We start from the raw sequence: 22,309 nt of genomic DNA, 5'->3' as shown, positions 1-22,309 counted from the left end.
AAATTCACCAAATGTGTTGTTTATTCTGTGAACCAAGGCAAATGTGTCTCTTTTGTTTTTGTTGGTTGTAGCTTCAGAAGACGCCACATGTTGTACATTTACGTATTAATTAAAAATCACAACGCTCTTGCATCACTGGTTGTCAGAATCCACAAAACAAACTTCACAGCCCTTGTTGTTTATTCATCTCTGTCGGTTCTTGAGCGCACAATTTACATGTTGTTTCTTTTCATCCATTAATTGCAACAGAAGCCTCTGTTCTGGTGCTGCCTGGGCTGATAAAAGTCTTGCAGCTCGTTGCAGATTCATGCCGACATGAACACATGATCCTTTGCATCAGGTTGCTGAAAAAGAAGATGCAGGTCTCACACAAACAGACAGGAGCAATAGGCACAGTTTATTATGTCAAACAAGTATAATGTGTCGCAGCCACAGACACTACGGTTTGTGTAATACTACTCCTGAACACTTTGTGCTATAAAATTATATTTAGAACATGCTTGTAATTTCTTTTGTGTTTATATATATAGTATGAGCTATTAACCTTTTTCTAACATTTTCAGCCATTGATATGAATGGGGAACTCTTTCAACTTAACCTTCTGACTTTTCTATTTTTCTGCTTTATTTCTGTTGTTTCCTGTTTTATGTGGGAAAGTCTGGCTTCCTTGAGTATCTGTAGTGTGTTTTACTTCCTTGTGTGGTTCCCTCCTTTGTAATTGCCTTCCCTGGTCAAATGTGTTCCACCTGTGTGTCCTCTTTTGTTTTGGCCAGTCTGACCATGTTTGCTACCTGTGGCTGTTCTGTGGATTTCTCCTGAGTTTTTCCCTCCAGCGACTCCCGTGTTATTAGGTTTGTTCATTTGCTCAGTTCTTTGTTTAGTTTTTGCTTACTCCTGCTGCCTTAGTCACTTTGATATTTTACAGTCTTGGTTTGTTTTTCATAGGATTCTTCAGCTTTATTGTTAAATAAAGTTTGTTTTTGTTTAATACTTTGCCCTGGCCTAACTGAACTGAAACCTAATGCTTTTCAGCCTCAGATACAATTGCTGACTTATATTAAAGGGGAGTTGGAGAAACAACAGTCATAATAGACTTACACACAATTGTAGTGAAGGGTGGGCCTTCCACCTTCACACAGATGTCAGCACGGTGGATGGCTCCAGTCCTTGTTTGAAAAGCCTGCACTACACTACAGGATGCTAGTTAGTCAGGTCCTCCCTCTGCCGATGGAACAAACAGCTGTCTGTGAGAGGGAGAAAATATACATGATACATGCGGGCTAGAAAGTTTGGACAGTCAGGACAGACCAAGTCTTTCAGCAGGCCGCTGCTAGCAGCAGGTAACAAGCTCAGGTGAAATAATGCAGAAAACAAGAAAAGAGAGCTCATGCCGTATCAATTCAAGGCTCACTTGGCAGAATAACAGGACTCCAGCATCTTAATGCTGTTGGAATGACAGGGAGTCACCGATTTTAAAACCTCAGAAAGGCCTGATTAACAGGTCTTGCTGAGGTCCGTGGTTCGGTTTGACCTTTGTCATAGGGTCAGTGGAAGTAAACATTTTTATGGTTTCCTCACTGCTAAAGTTTAATAGGCTCATGTTCTGTCTTTGTAAGTGTAGATGCTTTTAACCCTTTCCATCTGAGTCATGGCCCACTGCCCCCTCAATCCAGCTTACACCTGATGTCCAAAACATAGTACACAGCAAAAATTGGAGAGTTAGAATTTCAGGGTTAAACATTTAGGAGTTCATTTTAACTCCAAAAGTGTAATTTCAACACATTCAGAGTTAAATGGTGTCCAGTTGTGGAGTTATTTGATAGAGTTGATCACATTAGTGTTAACTCAACTCTGCAGAGATACAATTAAACTCCGCCTCCGCCCCAGTACCTCTCTCCGTTCTTCTCAAAATTCTCAAGTCCACTCCATTTTGCTGTTCTGGTGCCGTTCTAATAGGTAAGTGTAATTACATTTTAACATAGGTAAAAATTGATGCTGCGAACTGTAGTACGTGCAGCGCGATGTATGTGGAGCGTGTAGTAAGCCTTGTTTGTTGACTGAAAGACAATTTGTCCAGGTGAGCTAGTAGTGAAAGCTAGCAAGGCAAGCCAGCTAGCTAGCTAGCTAGCTCGCCTTGCTAGCTAATTGACGCTTAGTCAAATTGATGTTAAGTCAAGACGATAAAGAACAAAGGTTTATATATATTTTACTCCATAAAATGTTTGAGACTGGAGCTAATGGTTACATTATTTTTTAGCAGAAGAACTGTAGAACATGACAGGGACCGCTAAAAACGGTCCGAACATGTGTCAGCCTGTTTGACCAACACGTGTCTTTTGTTAACTACATTAGAGTCAAGGTAAAATGCTGGTGCAGGTCAAGTACTGCGAAGAAAAAAAATATGTGAAGCTGAATGAAGTTGAAGGACACTTCAACTTTGGACAATTCAGTGAAAAGGGTATGTACTTTTTCTTTTTCTTTTTTTTTCGTTTGGCTTCAAAAAAATCGAATTGTGGTCTGAGAGGAGAAAGGGGTAAGGAGAGTATGTCAGGTGCCAGTATCTCTTCCTCCTCTCAGACCCGCTAGCGGTGCGCGTACATTTTGTCGGTGCCCGTCTGCCCGTGCGGAGTCTGCTGCTGCAGACGCCTGCTGCTCGCAGGGAAGGAGACAGCTGTACCGCGAGTCATGCAGACTGATTACTCGTCACGCCTCATAAATTTCATAAATGGGCATAAACTGATAAACGTTTTTGTATATACACATAATATACATTTTTAAATCATTCATTTTCAAATTTGGGTGTATGAGGGAATTGATTTTGAGAAACTGAGCTAGGTCTGTCATGATTATATGGTTATGGATAAACGTTTTTAAGATTAACAGTCATTCTCTGTTCAACTTATGATTATTTGCAGTCATTGAGAGATTTTGCCTTCCGCCTGATGTACAACTTACATTCAAGGATGCAACAGGGACAGAAGTTGATGCTGAAATTTTCAGTGACCTTCTTGGACAAGGCAATGTGGTGCTGACAGTTTTCTCAAATGATGGTGAGATATTAAGTTAACTATGATAAAGCACTCTACACCCTATAAGAAAAAAAACGGTAACATATTTTTTTTATGTTCCTTTTAGAATTCTCTGATTGCTCCAGGTCTTCTGCATCTGACTTGAGCTTCAGTTCAAGTGGATCAACTATAATCATGGATGAGGTCCCTAGGAAGAAATTGAGAATTGAGGATTTACGTTCAATGTCCGCTAAGCAGGTGATAACAAGGCTTCATTCTAATTCTGATTCTTATCACGTCCTGGTTTTCAACTCTTGGTTCTAGAAAAGCTATTTATCACATTGTTTTGCAATTTAATGTTAGTTGATTGAGGATGTGCTTAGAAGCAAGTCTGGTGGTGAAGAGGTACTGCAGGAGTACCAAACAACAGAAACCCTAACAGATGCCACAAGAAGACAAATGGTCAACATACTAGTGGCTCACATGATTGATAATCATGGGTATGTGTGTGTTTATAATCTTTTATTTGTGCCACATAATTGCATGGCCATTGTATAAACTTAGTTTACTAATTTAATATATCCTCTCAGGCACCTCCCCACTAAAGCAGTCAGAGAAGATTATGCCAAAGGGATAGTGATGCTGTTCCCCTCCCTCAGGGATCCATATTCCAACAAAGGCTATGTAATAATCATTAGTGTTTGCATGACACTTTGATGTGACTCTTGCATGAGTGCATGACAGTGTTTTTTTTGCATTTCAGGAACACTTCTATGATGCTGCAAGCAACACAGGATACATTTCTTGGCGTCTGAAAACAGTGCAAAGGAAGATTCGTCGAGGATATGCAATGTCACCAAATACCTCTACTGACATTTCTCCAAGAGGCCCAAATTTCCAAAGGACTGTTAATGTTGAAAGGCAACTTGATGGTAGTGCTTGTCAAGAAGCTATATCTTTGCTCAACCACACCACAGACAAGTCTCTGATTTTCCAGAAGATGAGAGAGACCTTTCATTACCGCCAGAAGCTTGTTAATGACCCAGGCAGAAGTGATAATATCCTCTCCACCTTCCCGAGATTCCTGGATACCAAAGGATTGGTAAGTTTGGTCAGATGCTTAGAATGGCTTAAAACGTGAAAGCATTTTGGTAGTAACAGTCAAATCATAGATATTATTCCTGCAGGAAACGAAAACTGGAATTTGTTTCTGTTGTTACTTCAAATAATGAACATTGTGTTTTCACCTACCCTCACTCATGGCATGACAATATATTTAAAGCACTTGATTGTTGACCATCACAAGCTGTTTAAACAGTTGTATCCACACAAAAATTTGATACCTAAACATCATTTTATGATCCATTACCCATCTTGTATAAGGAAAATTGGCCCCTTATTACATATGTGGTCTATGAGGTTTGAAGCCAAACATAAAGTGTTTAAAGACTCTTTTAAAAATTTCAAAAACATAACTAAATCACTTGCTAAGAAGCATCAGATGACCATTGCATATTACTGGGAAACATTCACTCTCAAAAAAACTGAGTATGGGCCAATAAAATCTTTTTCCCTCAGAGATGAGAAAGTACCAGTCAACAATGAAGTGTTTCACATGATCTTGTCATCCACAGAAGTTTTCTCAACGAGTTGGGTTAAAATCGATGGTGTAGAATATAGAGCTGGACTTGCCATATGCAGTGCATTAGAAGAAGATATGCCAGTCTTTTGTCAAATAATTGATGTACTGTTGGTTGAAGATCACATTTTTTTTCTAACAAACAAGCTATTCACAGAGAATTTTGATGAATATCATCATGCATTCAGAGTATTACGAAGTGAGGAAGGTGCTTATTAAAAATGTCTGAGCTTAAGTTTTATAAACCATTTGATATACAAAGCTCATACTGTGTTTTAGATGAATCTTATATATTATTCCTTCATTCACAATGTTTTAATTCAGTTGTGTAGATGACTGCAAAGGGAGAAATAAATGTTATTATAAGAATATTTGTTTCAATTCATTATTATTATTTTATATATTTATATATACTTTTAACACTGTTCCAGTGTTAATAGATTGCCAATTTCAGGAGTGAAATCAACACTATACAAATAGTAAAAATTAACTCTGACCAGTGTTATTTGTCAAATCTCAAGGTGTTAATGTAACTCTACTGTTGGAGTTAAAGAATTAACTCTGACAGAGTGTTGAATGTTTAACTATTTTGAAAGTGTTAATTTAACTCCAGAAAGTGTGGAGCCATATAAACCCTGGAAAAGTGTTGAAATCAACTCTGTGGGAGTCAATTCAACACTGGACTTTTTGCTGTGTATATATCTGGCCTTAAGCTGTTTTGTAAATGAAAGATTTGGGGGCTTTTTTAAATAGATTTAGACTATCTGTAATACACCAGTGAATAGAAACAGTCCTGCTAACAGTAATGTGTGGCAAAGATGAAAGGTAAGCGCTCATATTCTGGCTGTCGTTGGTGGGGACAGTGCCGCTCCAAGCTTTATTTGTTGTATGGCCACATTCTACATTTCAACATGGTACCGGTAGTCATCTTTCAAGCATCAGATACCTTTCCAGCCTCACTTCACAAGGTGGAAACTAATGCTTTTATACAACTTCTTACCTTTTTTCTACAAATTTTGCATTTTCTAGTTTACTATAAATATTTTATTTGATGATATGACATGAACATTTGAATGTATTCAGAGTTGGGGTGGAAACAAAAACATCTGTAGGTGCTGTTGGATCATGTTATGCATGTCATTTTCATATCTGATGGTTTTCTAGGTCATACACACATGGAGATATTCATTGGTACATGATAAGACACGGCATGCTCCTGCTCATGCTTGCAAAGTTCTTCAGTGCAGTTCCTCCATGCAAGCTGTTGGTTGTCTTTTCAAAGGAATACAGTCCCTGTTGGGGGGTTATCGTCATTTTCCACCAGTGCAGTGACCCAAGAAAATGCTGCAAAGAGCACCAGTATTTGCTGCAGTCTGAGGTTTAGTTGCTTGGGTGTGAAGAGTAAGATATGGCCAAGTTCAGAGTGTCAACTGATGTTTGGGCCTTTTCATGTGGAGGTTAAAAGTTCTTATGTTGTCAGAAATGGGTCATTAGAGATAAGTTTTCTTTCTTTCTTTCTTTCTTTTTTTTACTACTGGGAGTAAAAAATGTGGTAAAGCTGGTCGTGCACAATACTGGCATAGGTGGTCACAACATTGGTGGTGTCATCGTAAATATTCCTGCACAAAACACACACAAATGCAAATTTAGACATATTTTTTAGTCTTTTTTTTAATACTGCATTAATCAATCTATAGTCTCTTACTTTGCTTTCTCCTCCAGTTTTAGGCCCTTGATGCTGTCCAGGTATCCAGTGGCTGTGTTGACAGCACCGTCATAGTAGGATTTGATGGTGCCTGTGATCTTGGTCAGAGTGCCCTCTTCCTCTTCGGCCTGTCTTGGCATGCGGAAACTTTCAGCATCTGAACACAAACAGGTCAGAGGAAGTCACACATTTTTCAGTCAACAACTTTTGTCTTCCTTCAATATTCACAACCAAAACACAATAAACGTCAACAATTAAGCTCATATTCTTATCCTTTCAAATTAAGGGTATTCTCCACAGTTAAAAACTCATTCGTCATTTTTAAAAATGTCTTCGATCTGTTTTTAGCTCAAGCTAACACGGTGCTATATTCGAAAAAATGTTACATTTACATTTAATTAAATGTTTCTGACACTTACTGAGAGCAAGAAGTGCTACAAGCACAGTGACAACCAGCAGCTTATTCATGGTGTTGCGTATCTGTCATGAAAAGAAAAGAAGTTAAGACATCTAAATCTTGCTCCACTCTGTCCACTAGGGTGAGACATTGTCATACATTTCCCAGCTCAACTTAGTCTAACAGGAAAATCAAACACTGTCTTATTTGTAATTTTGTTGATCACAAACAGCTGCTCCCCCCTTAACCAAGAAGTATTTTCTCAAAACACAAATTTCCCCCCAGTCCTTCCTGTAAAAGAAGGAGACGTGTCAGTACTCACTGTATTCCTCTTCAGAAAGAAAAGAAAGGACAGTAAGAGGCACTGCTGCCCTGTCCTGTTTATATAGGAGTGTAAATGTGTTGACTTGTCGCTCTCAGAGCCAAAGTGCACTGTGTGGGAGATAAACCTGCAGTTAGCTGTGTGTTTACTGGAGTAGTGTGTCTTGATAAGGCAGACGTGGATAGTGGCTAAAGTGGAACTTCAAAGACGATTGTATTCAGATTTAGAGTGCATTATATAAAAAGGAATGTCATGTTAGGTGTCACAGCTTCCATACCAAGGCATCGGTTACTTGCATAACAATGCTGATTTGATCAGTCCTATTAAGATGGTCCTAAGTCTACAGTGTGTTGAACACGTCATCCACACTGAAACAGATTATGAAATATTTAGGCCAGATATAAAAAGTCTGTAACATTTTTTTTCTTACAAATGTTTTAGACTGTTGTGGGGAGAAAATATATTTATCCATTCTTCTTTTTTTTCTTTTTTTTTTTTTAGACCAGGAGAGACCTTATAAACTGATTTCAAATCAAATAAACTGATAAAAAAAAAAGATTTTTTTTTTTATTTTATACATCATACAAAATATTCTCTTCCTAGCCTTGAGATGTTGAGTTTGAAAGTAAACGTGTTGCTTCTGGTTAGTATGGGCAAATGTTTCTTAAGAACATTGAGGAGAAAACAAGTTTCAAACCCGAAATTAGCCCGAAATTAATAAAATGAAAATCACAGGTAAACTTTTTTTCCTTCACTTTCCAGTTGTTTCAAGAGCTTTTAAAGTCTTTGACAACATACTTTTTTATCTATTTATCAACACATTTCATCCCTAGAAGTGAAGTCAGCTATGTTTGTCATTGCATGCATACAATGTGAAAAAAGGCAGCAAGGTTTTGATCTGTTTAATTCTTTTTTGCTGTTGAGTCCTTTTCTCTGTAATGATTACACATTGATCAAACCCTAACCACTCATGTGATCCAGCTTCACATGTCAAGCTGCTCGTGACCTGAGAGCTCAGGTCGGTCTCAGTCCAGCAGTGGGCGGCTCTGGAGCCCAAACTGTCAGGGAGCCTGTAGCTTTAATTCCATCTATCCGAATTAGTGCTGCCATGATGCGGTTCTGCTTGGTCAGAGCAGAACACCTACACACTAAGCAGCAGTTTGGAGTGTCTTGTCACTAAATAGCAGGCATGTTACGTCTGAAATAAAGCAGACGTGCAAACTCTACACACCCTCAAACTGAGAGACACATAGTATACATGTGCGTTTGCATGTGAGTTTAGGTGTATATCATTGCAGGTGGTTTATCCTATAAACCGCTCTGTGCATTCTTATGTGTGTGATGTTTTTATTTATGTTGTGAGAGTAGATGTGGTTTGGAACTTTTGTTTGTCCATGATAGAATCTGGCTTTGCCACAAATCTAACAACTAACTAGCTTTTGCTTTCTTAGCTGTGGAGGTAAAGTGGCAGCCTTCGAGGAATGAACATGTTTCAGATAGTTTTCAATTGGTTTTATTGAACACATTCGCACACATACATACACAGTCACACGTAGACTTTAGTTAGTGTATCAAACACAAAATACTGTACATGCACAATCTGCAAAGATGATGTTGACATGTTCACTTTGCTTTTGACTTGTGTGATTTTACATTGATGGAATTGTATTTGCATTGTGCATTGCTCTTCTCAGCCTAAACTGGTGTGGTTTCTATGAGCTATCATCTATTACAGGCTGCTGACAGGCAGTTTGCTCCAGTAGATCTTCTTTACTCAGCGGGCATGAATTTGTCCAGGTAGACCTTGATCTCGTCGATGGCGGTGCTCAGGCTGTTGCCAACGTAGGGGCGCATGTAGTATTCATAAGCACCCAGCAATGATGTACGGGCTTTGTCCACAACGGGAACAGCCTCCTGGCCCACAGCACTGCAGAAAATAGTAAGGACAGAATATTTAATGATCTTATAGTGCAAAGAAAGATACACAGAGAGGTGTGCTTTTCATTTCTTGAGAAAGATTAGCCTTGTGTTAGAGTCTGGTCTGCTCTCTGTGAACATTTACCTGGCAACCTTGACGACGGCCTGGAACTCTGGCTTGGTCTGCATATCCTCAATAAAGTCCCTGGCAGCCTGTGCATTCTCGTTGTCACCAACTCTTTCCACCAAAGGAGCAGCAGCAGCCTGCAGCTTGCTGTAAGCATTCAGCAGCCTCTTGTAGAAGACACTTTTCATAGACTCATATTTCTCAACAAGTTCCTGTGATGGATCAGGAATTTGACACAGGCTCATGGAGACTGGAATGAAATAAGGAGGGGTCAGTTGTCATTTTAGATGCAGTGCTACCAAAATAAACATTGAAACAATAACCAGCATTTGCCCAGCAGAGAATAACAACTCCCAATGCATCCTAAACAAGAAATCAGTCTTTATTATAGTGTATAATCTGGTGGTGCTACTGCAGCTTAGTGTTTAGCTTGCTTAACATGCAGATGAAGCAGCTAAAATGTCCATTAAAATGACTGTAAACACATCAAAGTAACCAAATTTGTGCTTTAAAAATATATACATTCTATGACCTGCAATTATTCAGATAGCATTGATATGTAAATATATATATACATATGGACTTACCCTGCAGAGCGAGGATCAGTGCTACAACATATTTGGCATTCATCTCTGGAAAAAAAGTTTCTATTTTAGTGCAGTATTTCTTTTCTTCGTTTTTTTTCCTTACAATTGCAGACAATATATGAGTTAATTAAAGTTCAGACAAAGAAAGCAAAAATAAAATGGCTAAATATGAAGCCTACTCTGAAACTTTAGTCAAGAAGCAGCTGCACTGAATAGAAGGGATTACCTGCTGTTGTGCTGGATGTGCAGACCAAGAAGTGACAGTCTTCTCTGGAAGTGAGTTGTCTGTAACTCGGAGCTCACATCTGGACAGGATGATATAGGGGGGGACTGCAAACAAACGTCATCTGATGAGCATACACACACCTACACACACACACACACACACACACTCTCACACACACACGCGCACACACACACATTCACCTAAACAAAGTCCAGTGTACATGATATTCTTTAAATACAGAGTGTGGAAATATGACTTGGTGCTTATGCAATGTTCCTAAAGTGTACGTTTATCTATATTCATAGACAGCAAGATGCCCTCAGAGTCCTCCTGATACTGCAGAAGTGCATAGGGTGCGCATGTCGTAATAGGCACATCACACATGGCAAAACATATAGAGCAGCACCTGTGTTATTAGCCTGCTGTAATAAAAGATGCTGTTGATTAGATTAAGTTTGGGTTATCAGCATGTTTTTAGCAGCAGCAGGTTTTATGTCTGCTCCGAGAGAGATTGGTGTCAAATGGTCAGCAGGTCAGTCATCCAGGACCTGTCTAGACACATTGTGCTGGTCTCTGGCAATGTGTGCCTGTATTCACCTTTCACCCTCATACCTTGAAACAGACTGGGATGCATTTCCTTTTGTTTTCTTTCTATTTGCTTATTCTCTCTTGTCCGTCCCACTCCTGATATTTCTTTATATTAAAACATGTATGATGCAAAATATTTGTCCATTTGAATGTAACAATTAAAATTTAGCAAATGAAGCTTTTACATATAGCAGAATTAACCATGTTTCTTGTATCTTCTCTCTTTGTGCATTGTTTTGGGAGAAAAGCTGCAAAGAGATTTAATGCAGAGGCAACCAGAGCTGTGCCATGGTGGTGTTTTTATTTACTTATTTAGTTATTTGACACTAAATCAGCTGTGACAAACAGGTGAAATGTACTTTTTCTTCATTTTTGGTCAGCTGGACTTGTTGCTTTAAATGGCATGTAATGGTCAATGGTTGTCTGGATCCTCTCCCACAGTGAGCTTTTGACACTAGAGGCCCACTCAGCATAGCTGTTGGTCCTTGGCTGGATGTGGTCTTCATAGTAAGCACCAGCAAAGCCTAAAGCTGTCTCCCCAAAATCCTGGAGTTTAGATTTGGCTTCCCTATTAGAAGTGAACAAATAAGTATCAAGGCTAATAAACAAACAAATAACATGCACACAAGCAAAGAAGAAATACTTTTTAACAATTCTGATAACTGGCAACGATTTACACACTTTGTTTTAGCTGCAATTCAGATGGTCAATACAATGATGTATTTAGAAATACCTGGCCCTCTCTGCAAGCCTCTGCAGTATTCCTGAAGGTTGTTCTGGGCTCGGTGTCTGGGCCGACAGTGGCCCGCAAGCTGCAGATAAAAAGGAAGAAAGACTGAGCAAAAAGTCTCATTTAGACACAAAAGAAATCAAAGAAAAGCTTGTACCTTGTAAGACGAGGAGAAGGAGAATAAGTAATTTAAAATGCATCTGCCACAAAGAACAAAACATAACCACGTCACTTTTTAAAACTACATACAGGCTAGTATACAACAACTTGGAAATAACAGATTTTAAGGTAAATATTTGACTGTGTGCTCCTTAAAGCAAACATATGCAGCAAAAGTGTTTTACCATGTCCTCTGGCTTGGTTGAGCAAAAGTTGAATGAAACAAGTGTCACTAAGCCACTTTATTTGTATTTGGTGACCGAAGCAACCTGTACATTGGTCCTGATCGCATGATCATTTATCATGTTTTTTTTTTCTGTGCTTGTGGTACAACAACAAAACTGACACCAAAGCAACAGGTCTAGACTGGAACAAACACCACATAGAGAATATGTGATCCTTCTTCCTCTTTCTCACACTGTGCATCATCATAACTGAAAAATTAAGAAAAGCTTAGCAGTACACAGATGTGCAGTTAACCTGAATCCAAACAGACTGAATGTTAGTGATAAGAGTTTAAAAGTGTTTTTGGGGTAGTTCTGTGTATTTAAACATACATTTTAGATCTGCAAATCCAAAACTTTTGATATCTTTTCAAGACCAACATTAGCTGAGTTCAATAACTGCCCAAACGCCCTTTGGTTTAGATATCTCACCCCACTCAGTGGGTGCAGACATGTGTACCAATAAGTCAAAGTCTCTGTTCTAAGCAGCAGAGATATGGCTTTTAGTAAAGACTGTGGCGTGGAAGTGTTCAAATAGATAAACATTTTTAGCCAAGCAAAGCATTTCTGTGGGCATAGTCCACCACAAAATCAATTTAATGCTTTCAGTGCTCAGGCTCTGTTCTTATAAAACCTGATCTTACAGCTGTCCAAACAGACTGGATCAAGATTTTTTTGTTTTGCTTTTAAATTGTTGGTCTTCAAACATCTGAGCAGTGAGAAAGTGAATCATGCATTTGTGTGTCCCATACAGTGAAAATGTGCATTCTATAAAGATTATGTAATGTGATGTAGTATAGCTCATTTCCATTAAATCCAGCTGTCAGAAAGCCTGCAGACTTGTTGTATGGCTCCTTCTCAGATTGGCCAATGTTTTTACTCTGCTTGAACTTAATTTAGCTTCTATTGGTGAGCTTTGGTAGCAAACAGGACACCATGGATAACTGATCGAAAGGTAACTGTTTTCTTTGAGTCAAAGTGAAAATGATTGGAAGTTATTTAGCTGTTCCAGTGTGGTGATAATCTGTGACCTCTGTGCAGCAGTGCCTCACCTCTGTGTCTCTCTGTTCTCTGAACAGATTTCAATGAACTGGGACAGCGGTGGATCATTAACTCATCTTAAACAGTGACTTTATCCTAGTGGTTGTGAAATGTTAGAAAAGCAGCCAGGTTGGCACTCGCACTTTGATACCAACTATTGACTCAGATAATTATCTATTAAATGTTACTAGTAGTTAATAAAAATGGTCAGATTAAATCTCCATTATTTTTTGGAGCTGGTATAAATTATGGTCAAAGTATTGGAAATTCCACATGTAATTACAGTATTATATGTTGTATAGGCTTATAATAAATAACAAATAAAAGCATAGACGTATTCGTTTCCTATTTATGTGAAAATTGCTTTTATATTCACTTGAAATGGGTTTCAAATGTACCTTTAATTCTAATAAAATATATGATGGATATATGGATATATGTAAATCAGTACAATTTCTTTATCCAAGGCAAATAGTATATTTAAATCATGATGGACTCTTGATCATGAACAATAATCATCATTTGAAATAAATTTAGATGTAGTGAAGTGAAGTGAAATCAAGATTATGATTATGTCCCTTTAGGAATATACTACTATAACTAGAATATTTTATAAGCGTGTCATATAAGAAGGAAGCTGGAGGCAGAACTGTAAAGGACCAGAGCTGTTCAATTTATTCATATTAAACACATTGAACACGCTCTCACGTGCTGTAGCTCAGTACAGAAACGGTGATTCTAGCACAGAATTCCAAAAATATTTTTTATTTTTTATTGCACTTTTTTCACATTATGTGTACCCTTCATAAACAAAAGATTACACTCAGGCTATTTTTCTTTACATAGAGGCAATGTAACCATTCCATCTGGTCATGCGCAGAGCAGCATGTCAGGGCCCCAGCATGCAGAGGTCAGCGGTGCGGGTGGAGGGCAGGTCTGTCTACTGAGGCGTACCCGACAGCTTCTCAAACTGCTCCGTGAACCAGTTCCTGGGGAACACAGAAAAATAAATGTGTGTTAAATAGAAAAAAACAACTACGCACAGGAATGCCTGTGTGCAGTCTCTCTGCATGTGCACATACTTGGCGTTCGTGGCGAACTCGCTGGTGTTAATGTCCTGGAAGGCAGTCTTGGCCTTTTCAGCCAGATTCCTGCTCAGCTCAGAAATCTGTTCGCCAAACTTGGTGAATTTCTGCTCAATAGTGTCTTCCTGAGCCTCTGCATGTGATAAAGACAGAGAGAAATCAGTTTTCACATCACAATAAAAGAGATATTTTGTAAATATCTCGACACGTACCTGTGTATGCGACGAAAGCCAGCATCAGCAGGGCCACTGCAAGGTACAGTCTCATCTTGGCTGTGAATCACTGCAGAGGAAGGACAGAGATGGATTAGGATTTTCATTTTTCTCCACTGACGAGCATGAAATAAATTTTCAGTGCAAACGTTTCTTTAAAAAAAAGCCCCCCATAAATCAGCACCACACAGACTGGACAGCTCCTGTCAATTATACCATATAAACTAAAAATGTTTCTCCTAGTTCCAAAAAAAAACAAACATCAATCATGAAGAAGGGCCCTTCTACTTGTTGTCTCTGCCATGCTCTCTGCTGTTTCTACATTTAACACACATGGCAGGATAAAAGTAGTAAAGAAGTAAAATCATAAAAACCTTCAGGTAAAAAAGGCCTACTTTAAAATATATTTAGCCTCTTTGTTCTTCATTCTGCTGCATCAGTCTCAGTAAACATGTTTTTTTTATAGTATAAGATAAATGTAATATCTACCTGTTGTCCGTCTCAGAGAAGAAAAAAAGTTGAGTGCCTTTGTGCGTCCTCTGTATTGGTGTTCCTCTTTATAGGCCTGCTCGCTTCTCTGAGGGTGGTGCAAAACACCAGACTTAAGTCAACACGTACACGTGGTGACCTTGTGGTGTCACTGCCCCCTCTGTTGACCAACAGCGATGCAATTACATTAAAAATGTCAATTGTGCCAAAGAATTCAGACAAAACCTTCACAGATTACTTATGTGCCTAATCCCATTAAACTGTGTGAGGCAGGACAGTGATGAGGATCAAAGTCACCACCCCACCACTTTGTTCTGATCACATATCAATACAAAAAGAACACAGAGGAACACAAGGATAGGGATGGTGATGTTAAGGTGTTCACAGCAACAATAGGGTCAAATAGATAAGGTGAGAAGACATGTAGCAGAACATAGTTCACCATTGATATAGCTAGTATCTGTTTGGAAGCTACTTTGGACCTCAGGTTTTAGCCAAGAAAGGATAGATTGTTTGTGATGAGCATTCTTCAAGTCATGCATGTCATGTGTCATTCATTCCTTTGATACAGTGCTACACTAGCATAATTTATAGCACAGCATTACAAAGTGCAAAGTGCTCATTATTCATTTTGTAGTCTCAATAAACTGAACATTCTCTCCTATAGAGAACATTTTGGGTACTATAAAAACTATATATCATTACTATTTGTACTGACTTATTTGTAATGTTTTACATACTGAGTGATGCTGACTGTTGCTGAAGTGTACTTTCCGCTACAATATCTTTTGCTGATTAAGTTTATCTGGTATCATCATATCTATTTCTAAACACTGCCTTGTGTGTTTGGGGGCAGAAGTCCGTGGCACTCAATGCTGACTGAAAACTTCTCCGGTTTGGTGTATTTTTCCATGTACTGCTGTACTTAGATTGCCACAGTCTGTGTCTGTTTTGTGCAGACTTTCTGTTTTTAAAAAGGGAAGTAATCGAGACAAACTGTATGTGGTCTGATTTGTCAGCTCGCATGCAACAGCCCAACAGTCCAATGAACTGCAGTAACCCCTCATTACCACTCTAACCTGACTCAGAGCCAGGAAGTCTGCATCTAACAATTTAACAAGTACGTCACTGCTTAACATATCTGTTTTCACACCAAGCAGTCAAGGGCTGCAAAGGGCCAAATGTCCATTTGTTTCTGATGGCTCAGCCTGTGAGGTGCTGTGATGAACGGCCTACAATTGAGCTAAATGAGCCCTCACATGCCTCAGCACTCACTTTGAATGACGACATTTCCATCTCTTTAGAAATGAAGTGGCCAGTGGGTTTATGTATGAGCTTGTGCTTGCGTGCATATAAGCTCCTCTTGAATAATTGTAGGAGGCATAGGGCGTGAAAGTGCACGTCTTGTGTGCTCCCAATTTGCAATAACAAGCTCACAAAAAAGCTGTTTTTGTGTTTGGCCAAAGCCCCTGTGGTGACTTAAGTTGTGTGCCAACATCTGAAGAGGAGGGAAAGGACAGAAGAAGAAAGTGGGGGTTGTGAAAGGAGGTAAAATCTCTACAGGGGTGTTTCTGGAGGGGTTACTGTCAGTCATGGGCTAGCCAGCACCTGCTAATTTGCTGGGATTTAAAATGTTTCTGTTGGTGTTGCTAGGCAGTGCTTAGAGTGCAGACATACTATAGAAGAAGAAGTGCTGTACAAGCAGGGTAATTGTGGTTTTCCTGTTTTTACCATCCATGACTGATCCTTTTACACAGTTTCACTTGTCCACTTCAGGATAAACACTGGTTCCTGAAAGAAGTGATTTCATAAGTGATAAACACCTAGTCACAGAGTTAGTCATACTTTCACATTGCATGCAATGCCCTTTAACACAAATACAAATGGTAAACATGTTTTGGCATTACCCAATGAGGTTTATAGAGAAATGAAACAGTTTTCAAATCATGCAAAACACAGTCACTTTAGCTAACAATTAATTTCCCTTCATTTCCTACAGTGTACTGTACAATAAAGTCCAGTAAGGGTAACATGTAGGTCTGAAGTTGTCATTCTTCTGTTTTATCACATCAATCATGGCTGCCAATTGCTGCAACGATCCAAAAATATTGTTTTATCTTGCAAATGTGGGTGTCTTATATTGTTTTTTTTTTTTGCATTGTTCCCATGAAAAAATGTCAGAAAATGTGTGCTGATTCCTGAAGTACAGTTTGTGCTTTCTTATGAGGGAAAATAGTTTACTTAATTGTCTCTTAAAGAAAACACAGCTGCGTCTCTGTACAGCTTGGATCCGAGTGGAGGGGTCAGAGGAAGAAAAAAGTAGACAAGGGACAAATGGTGTCCTCTGCTGGCCTCTGCTCTGAATTTCAAAGTGGCAACCCAGCTGTGTTTGATAAGCCACACTGGAGAGAGAGTTTAGGACAATTGTTACCATCTTTTCCCCTTAGGCATGTCCAGATGAGACAAATGTTTGTTTCCTGTAAGACTTTGTATTGACTTGTTTTTATTTTTTTGTACTTTGTATTTATATGACTTTATTTCTTAAGTGGCAGTGTCCAGTGTTGTTGTGTGAAAATGCTACTTACGAGCACACCGTCCGATGTGTAATTTTTTGCAATATGGATGGCTTATAATATGACCTGAGATATAGTGTCACCATAACATCAATTCAGTGTGGCACAAAATGTTCTCAGATGGCATCAAGAGAAAGGAATCTGGCAGATCGCAACAAGCCTGCACTAGAGACAGTATGCTGTGGGGGGTGGTGGATGTTTAGGAGAGCAAAGTGGGTGGTTTAGGATGAAGTCAAAGTAAAGAGACAGAAAACATACTTTTAATTATAAATCTGCCCTTTTTATACACCTTCTGTGTTAGCAGCGGGGAGGAACAGTAATTTGGAGTTGATGTTGATGGCCTGCTGAGGGTGATAAAGAGATGGATCTCTTGCTGTGAAGTACTAAGTGCCATTATATAATCAGCCACTGCTGAATCTAACAGCGTGGCTGGTAAATGTGCAGCACTGAGGCACTAGTATTTTCTTTATTATCATGGCATCATTATGTACAACAGCTGATCACTAAAAACATTGTTAAGACTGTCACTGTAACAACTGAGCCTATTCTTTAATAATCAAACACTTCTGTTTGATCAGAGAGACAACCAGTGGACAGGCATCTTTTCTATGTTTCTTTATTGACTCAGCTCTGGTCAGCACACTGCAGTCACAGGCAGTGGTCTTACAGAGAGCAGCATGGTGGGCATACAAAACGCAAGGGACACTTGCGACAGACAGGCAGCTTTGCACACACTGATAGTCATGTTTGCAGCAGGTCATGTGACATTCTAGACAATACAGAAGAGCACTTTAGTGGTTCACTTCTAGCAGGTACTAGAAGATGCATTGCTGTACTTGACCCCCTATTTTACATCATCAGCATCATTCAGTGGATTTATTGAAATGAAAGGCATGTTTTTGGTCCATTTAAGGATGATAGGGGGGCTGGAATTCCTGCCTGAGGACAGCAGCCAAATCTACAACCAAACCTAAAGTAGAAAACGCAAAAATACAAAATCTGTAGAGATACATGGCTAATTTGTAGAAAAGCAAAGCATATTACAAATAATTGTCTCCTGTTTGTGTGATAGGTTGTTATTGACTGTGGTGCTTGTGTTCAGTGATCAAGGGAGCCAATAAGAAATGGTGACTATGCAGAAGAAAGAACCCATCTGTAAAAGATGCAGCTTTATCCTGCCTCTCATCAGCCCCCTTTATCCTGAACACTGCAGCACATCATGCACAGGTCATCAGTAACTCTTAACTCCCTCTTTCTTCTTTATCAGGATGTAAAAAATATTAGTGGTTTATGCATTTCTCCATCTCCTACCACCAACCATCTACAATCCTTAAAAACCCTCACAGTCTTTCTTTAGGCAGTGGCCACCTTGACTTTGTCCACCATGCTCTCAATGGACTCACGCATCTTGGTGGCAATGGGGGAGAGCATCTCTGTCAGCTCGTCAATCTTGCCCTCCAGTGAGACGCGCAGCTCCTGGGCCGTGGCCTCCAGCTGTGTCTTGATGCCCTCAGCCTGGGTCTCCAGCTGCTGGCCCAGAGCCTCAGCCTGGCTCCTCATCAGGGAGGAGACATCGCTCAGCTTCTTGTTGGCGGTTTCGCTGGCCTGCGAGACGTAGGGCTCAACCCGCTCCTTCACGGCATCCAGGTTCTGGCTGGTGCGGGATTGGAGCTCACCTACATAAGTGGCAACAGTGCTAGAATCAATCAGAGAGAGGTGGTTAGGATTCACATAACAAGTCATCAAAAGTGAGTTCAATTCTAAAACAACTTTAACCAACTTACTCCCGGATCTCCTCTGTGTCCTTGTCAAGGCGTTTCCTCAGCTTGTGGGTGTAGGCGTTAATGCGGTGGCGGACATCATCAGTGTTCTGGTCCACCATGCTCTTGAGCTCACCCAGATATTCAGTGCTGCGCTCCTTGGCATCCAGCATGTCCCTCTGCAGCCTGTTGGCCAGAAGCTGCAGGTCCTGGGACAGCTGGCCGGAGGACACGTCGGTGTAAGGTGCCAGCTTGGTCTGAAGCTCATCTTTGTAGGTTGTCAGCTCTGCCATGGTGTCAGTGATCAGAGTGCTGCAAGGAGGACAATAGTCAGTCAGTGCAAACATGGCACAAGGACAACAGGTTAGATTAGGTTTTGAGTGGGTTTACCACTGCCTATTAGAAAGGATGGTACTCACTCAAGCTCCCTGCTGAGTTGTGAGGCCTTGATGTTCTGCACCACTCCAGTAGCCTGCTGGCTCAGGTCAGAGATGACCTTCGTGAAGCGATCCACAGTGCCCTCCCAGGGGATTAGGGAGGCATCAGCCTGGCGCACAGCACGGGCATTGCAGCCTGTAATTAAAAGTAGAAAACATAAATAAACATTCAGTATAAATGGCAAATGTAGATAAGAAGTAAACCAGCAGCACACTCACCTGTGATGACTGCCAGGGCAAGGATCAGAGCTACAGCCTTCATGGTTGTTAAAGATGATGCACCTGTAAAATACAGAGAGGAAGAAAAAAGAAACAATAAACATCACAGCCACCAGCCTTGAACTGAAAAAGAAGTAAGAAGTCTGCATTCAGATAGAGGCACAGAGGGTTCTGAGCTCTCTGATGTCCGCCACTCACCTGAGAGGTTGAGCTTCCTCCGTGCTCCCCGGACGGTGACTGAGGGCTTTTATAGTCCCAGGAGGCTGCTGTTGCTGCTGCTGGTGCCGGTGGCGCGCGTGTTAGTGCGCGCGCGTTCACGTGGTGATGATGATTTGTCTGCAGAGAATCCTGTTTCCCCCTCCACGCAGCGTGCCACCAACACCGCGTCCGAAGTTCTCACCGGCTTTTCATGGCGTGAGGACATGATTGGGCAATCTGTCACACAAAAACAGCTGTAAAAAAAAACTGCGCTGTGTCTGTCACGATACATTTCTCCGCATATTTAATTTTCAGGCGTTTGTTTGCGTTACTTCTAGTGAAACTCAGACCTCAATGAATGATAGACGTTATGTAACCAATACGAAATGAACCCTATTTTATGTTGTAGTTGCAGAAAATGTATACAGTGCACACGTGCATGCGCTTCAAATGACGTTTTTCTGCCAAATAAAACTATGGCATTATTTTAAATTAAATTGACTAGAAGTTAAATACAAATTAAACCAAAAACAACGTTTAATATATCATTAGTTTTAAGTTCTATTGAGCGAACTTTTATGTTTTTTCTTAACACCAAGTAATCTGAATACATCTGAATACAAATCCTCCTGGCACCAGGATGTAAAACAGACTTTCACACTTGCATTTCAATCTAAATGCCCTGTCTGGATCAACCATTGACACCCCTCCTGTATGCACCCCAGACACACACATAACCCCCCAAACATTTGGCCACATTTTGCATAACAATCCAGCCCTCCTGTTTTCAGCCACTGAATGTTTGCATGTGTGAATCTTCTGCAAGCACATCATATGCACAAGGCTGTAGTTTTTTCCATGTTTGTTGTAATGTGCAGTTTAAAAAAAAAAAGCTGTAAACTTCCAGTGAGTGCTCGAAGGTGTCAGCAGCACAACAGGCTGGGCACGTTCAGACTTGGGAATACACAGCCAGTCCACTGTACAAAAGAGAGATTACAGGTAACAAAATACACAGAACACTGTCAGGACACTGCATTATTTTTCAGGATTTTACAGATTAGTTATCTGCAAGAAATCCCCAGGATTTTGAAATTGGCACGAGTAAGGGAAGTTTTATGTGGAAAGAGTGCTTACCTCACCTTTTTTAAACAGCACACATTTTATTGGCTGTACATAGGTATTATCAGCACTACTGCTTGTTTTTTGTTCTCCAGTTTGTTTTGGTGTTTCTAAATTCAGAATTAACTTAACAGCATTGTACTAAAAATTCAGCACTTATTTAGGATAGAACTCAAATGCTGCCACAAAACCAACAGCTCATCAACAATTATTTTTGTGCTGGAAAAAGAAGATACATAAATTGAGGTCTTCTTGAAACAATAAATTGGCAATCTGCTTTTGCAGTATTAGCAAGAACCCTGCCTATGGGTGGAGACCCTTGGCCTTTAGGACTCTGCCTGTCTGTTGTCAACCCAACACATTGCTCTGTTCTGTTATTTTCACAGAAATCCAGCTTTACACAGGAACAAAGTTCCAAGTCAGTAAATGAACTGGCTTGGTCAGGTAATTGCTGTAACATGAACATTTCTGTGTGATAACCCAACGGGGTCCTGTATGTGCCTCCAGATTGTCCAACCGATGCATCATGTAATAAATTAACTGTTCTTTGCACTCCTTATGTGGCAAAAACAAAAAACAATTGGATGAACGTAAGATTTCTTAAGTATCACTTCCTGTTAAATCAGAAGACCTTTGACCCTAGTGTTCCACATAGTGTAGATAGAGTATCTTTAGTATACTGGATAATAGGACCAGTCCAGTTCAAACACGCAAACAAATTAACCCCCCCCCCCCCCAACACACACACACACACACACACACACACACACACACACACACACACACACTCGACCCCCCTCTTTCCCCAATGACGTTCGTGAAGGGAACTCACACAGTAACAATTTCATTGGTCAGTGTAACCATTGCTGTGTATATGATCATAAACTACTCAATTTTTACACATTTTCTTTCAGATGCGCATTTACACCCTACATATGTAACAATGCTGTCTCCATGCTCCAGGGTAACATGGAGACAGACAGGGAAGTGAAACGGAGAGAGTCAAGAAGAAGTATGAGCTAATACAGTAAAGTATCTGACACAGTCTGCTTCTCCTTTGACCCCACAACAACTAAAGTTTTGACATTGTGCGTGAGGAGACCTTATTTTGATGTAAACTAAAGTAACCCCAGCCTGGTGATGATGATTTATGTGGAAGTTGGTTTTAGGAAGTTGGCTTTTGGTTGAATGATCTCACACCTCTGAGGATGCATATCTGTTGACATCAGTCAGTAAGGTTACTGCAATTCACAGCTGTCAGACTGGTGCATGTAGAGGCCTTTCGTTAATAACAACATTAGTCAGACTAATCAGCAGGAGAAGGGATGTGTGTACAAAGATTCAAACATGTGAGAGGACTGCTGAGTTTTCTCTCTGACTAATGCAGGCAACCAAAGTAATCAACTGCTGCTCAGTAAACTAAAATGGGACAAGGTTCAAGCTTTGTGAGAATTTTGAGATTTATGAAATCACAGGTCTGTTAGGCAGAGCCCGGTTAGCTGTTTCTAACTTAAAGCTAAGTTAACCTGCAGTAGATTAGATACTGG

The 22,309-nt window shown here is 40.0% G+C and overlaps 4 protein-coding genes across 4 annotated transcripts; 1 reads left to right on the top strand and 3 right to left on the bottom strand.

The window, feature by feature from the left end:
• Positions 1-1,720: 1,720 nt before the first annotated feature.
• Positions 1,721-4,845, top strand: LOC114447971 (uncharacterized). The gene is made up of 7 exons (XM_028424544.1): positions 1,721-1,956; positions 2,353-2,458; positions 2,916-3,050; positions 3,136-3,266; positions 3,372-3,508; positions 3,599-3,692; positions 3,772-4,845. Exons 2-7 carry the CDS (start codon positions 2,365-2,367, stop codon positions 4,147-4,149), a joined length of 969 nt encoding a protein of 322 aa, XP_028280345.1. The 5' UTR covers positions 1,721-1,956; positions 2,353-2,364; the 3' UTR covers positions 4,150-4,845.
• An 823-nt stretch (positions 4,846-5,668) lies between these two features.
• Positions 5,669-7,169, bottom strand: LOC114447981 (apolipoprotein C-II-like). The gene is made up of 4 exons (XM_028424556.1): positions 7,072-7,169; positions 6,772-6,832; positions 6,353-6,509; positions 5,669-6,266 (listed from the first exon to the last, which is right to left on the bottom strand). The coding sequence occupies exons 2-4, from the start codon at positions 6,818-6,820 to the stop codon at positions 6,179-6,181; spliced, it is 294 nt and encodes a 97-aa protein (XP_028280357.1). The 5' UTR covers positions 6,821-6,832; positions 7,072-7,169; the 3' UTR covers positions 5,669-6,178.
• A 6,250-nt stretch (positions 7,170-13,419) lies between these two features.
• LOC114447982 (apolipoprotein C-I-like) lies at positions 13,420-14,548 on the bottom strand. The gene is made up of 4 exons (XM_028424557.1): positions 14,457-14,548; positions 13,968-14,037; positions 13,753-13,888; positions 13,420-13,659 (listed from the first exon to the last, which is right to left on the bottom strand). Exons 2-4 carry the CDS (start codon positions 14,020-14,022, stop codon positions 13,611-13,613), a joined length of 240 nt encoding a protein of 79 aa, XP_028280358.1. The 5' UTR covers positions 14,023-14,037; positions 14,457-14,548; the 3' UTR covers positions 13,420-13,610.
• Positions 14,549-17,644: 3,096 nt separating this feature from the next.
• LOC114447973 (apolipoprotein Eb-like) lies at positions 17,645-19,741 on the bottom strand. The gene is made up of 5 exons (XM_028424546.1): positions 19,644-19,741; positions 19,446-19,508; positions 19,209-19,362; positions 18,814-19,101; positions 17,645-18,725 (listed from the first exon to the last, which is right to left on the bottom strand). Exons 2-5 carry the CDS (start codon positions 19,486-19,488, stop codon positions 18,383-18,385), a joined length of 828 nt encoding a protein of 275 aa, XP_028280347.1. The 5' UTR covers positions 19,489-19,508; positions 19,644-19,741; the 3' UTR covers positions 17,645-18,382.
• Between the last annotated feature and the right edge of the window lie 2,568 nt (positions 19,742-22,309).

The sequence above is a fragment of the Parambassis ranga genome, chromosome 16, assembly GCF_900634625.1.
Source record: "Parambassis ranga chromosome 16, fParRan2.1, whole genome shotgun sequence".
Taxonomy (NCBI): domain Eukaryota; kingdom Metazoa; phylum Chordata; class Actinopteri; family Ambassidae; genus Parambassis; species Parambassis ranga.
Note: the sequence above shows the minus strand (reverse complement) of the source record. Positions and strands in the feature narration are given on the sequence as shown.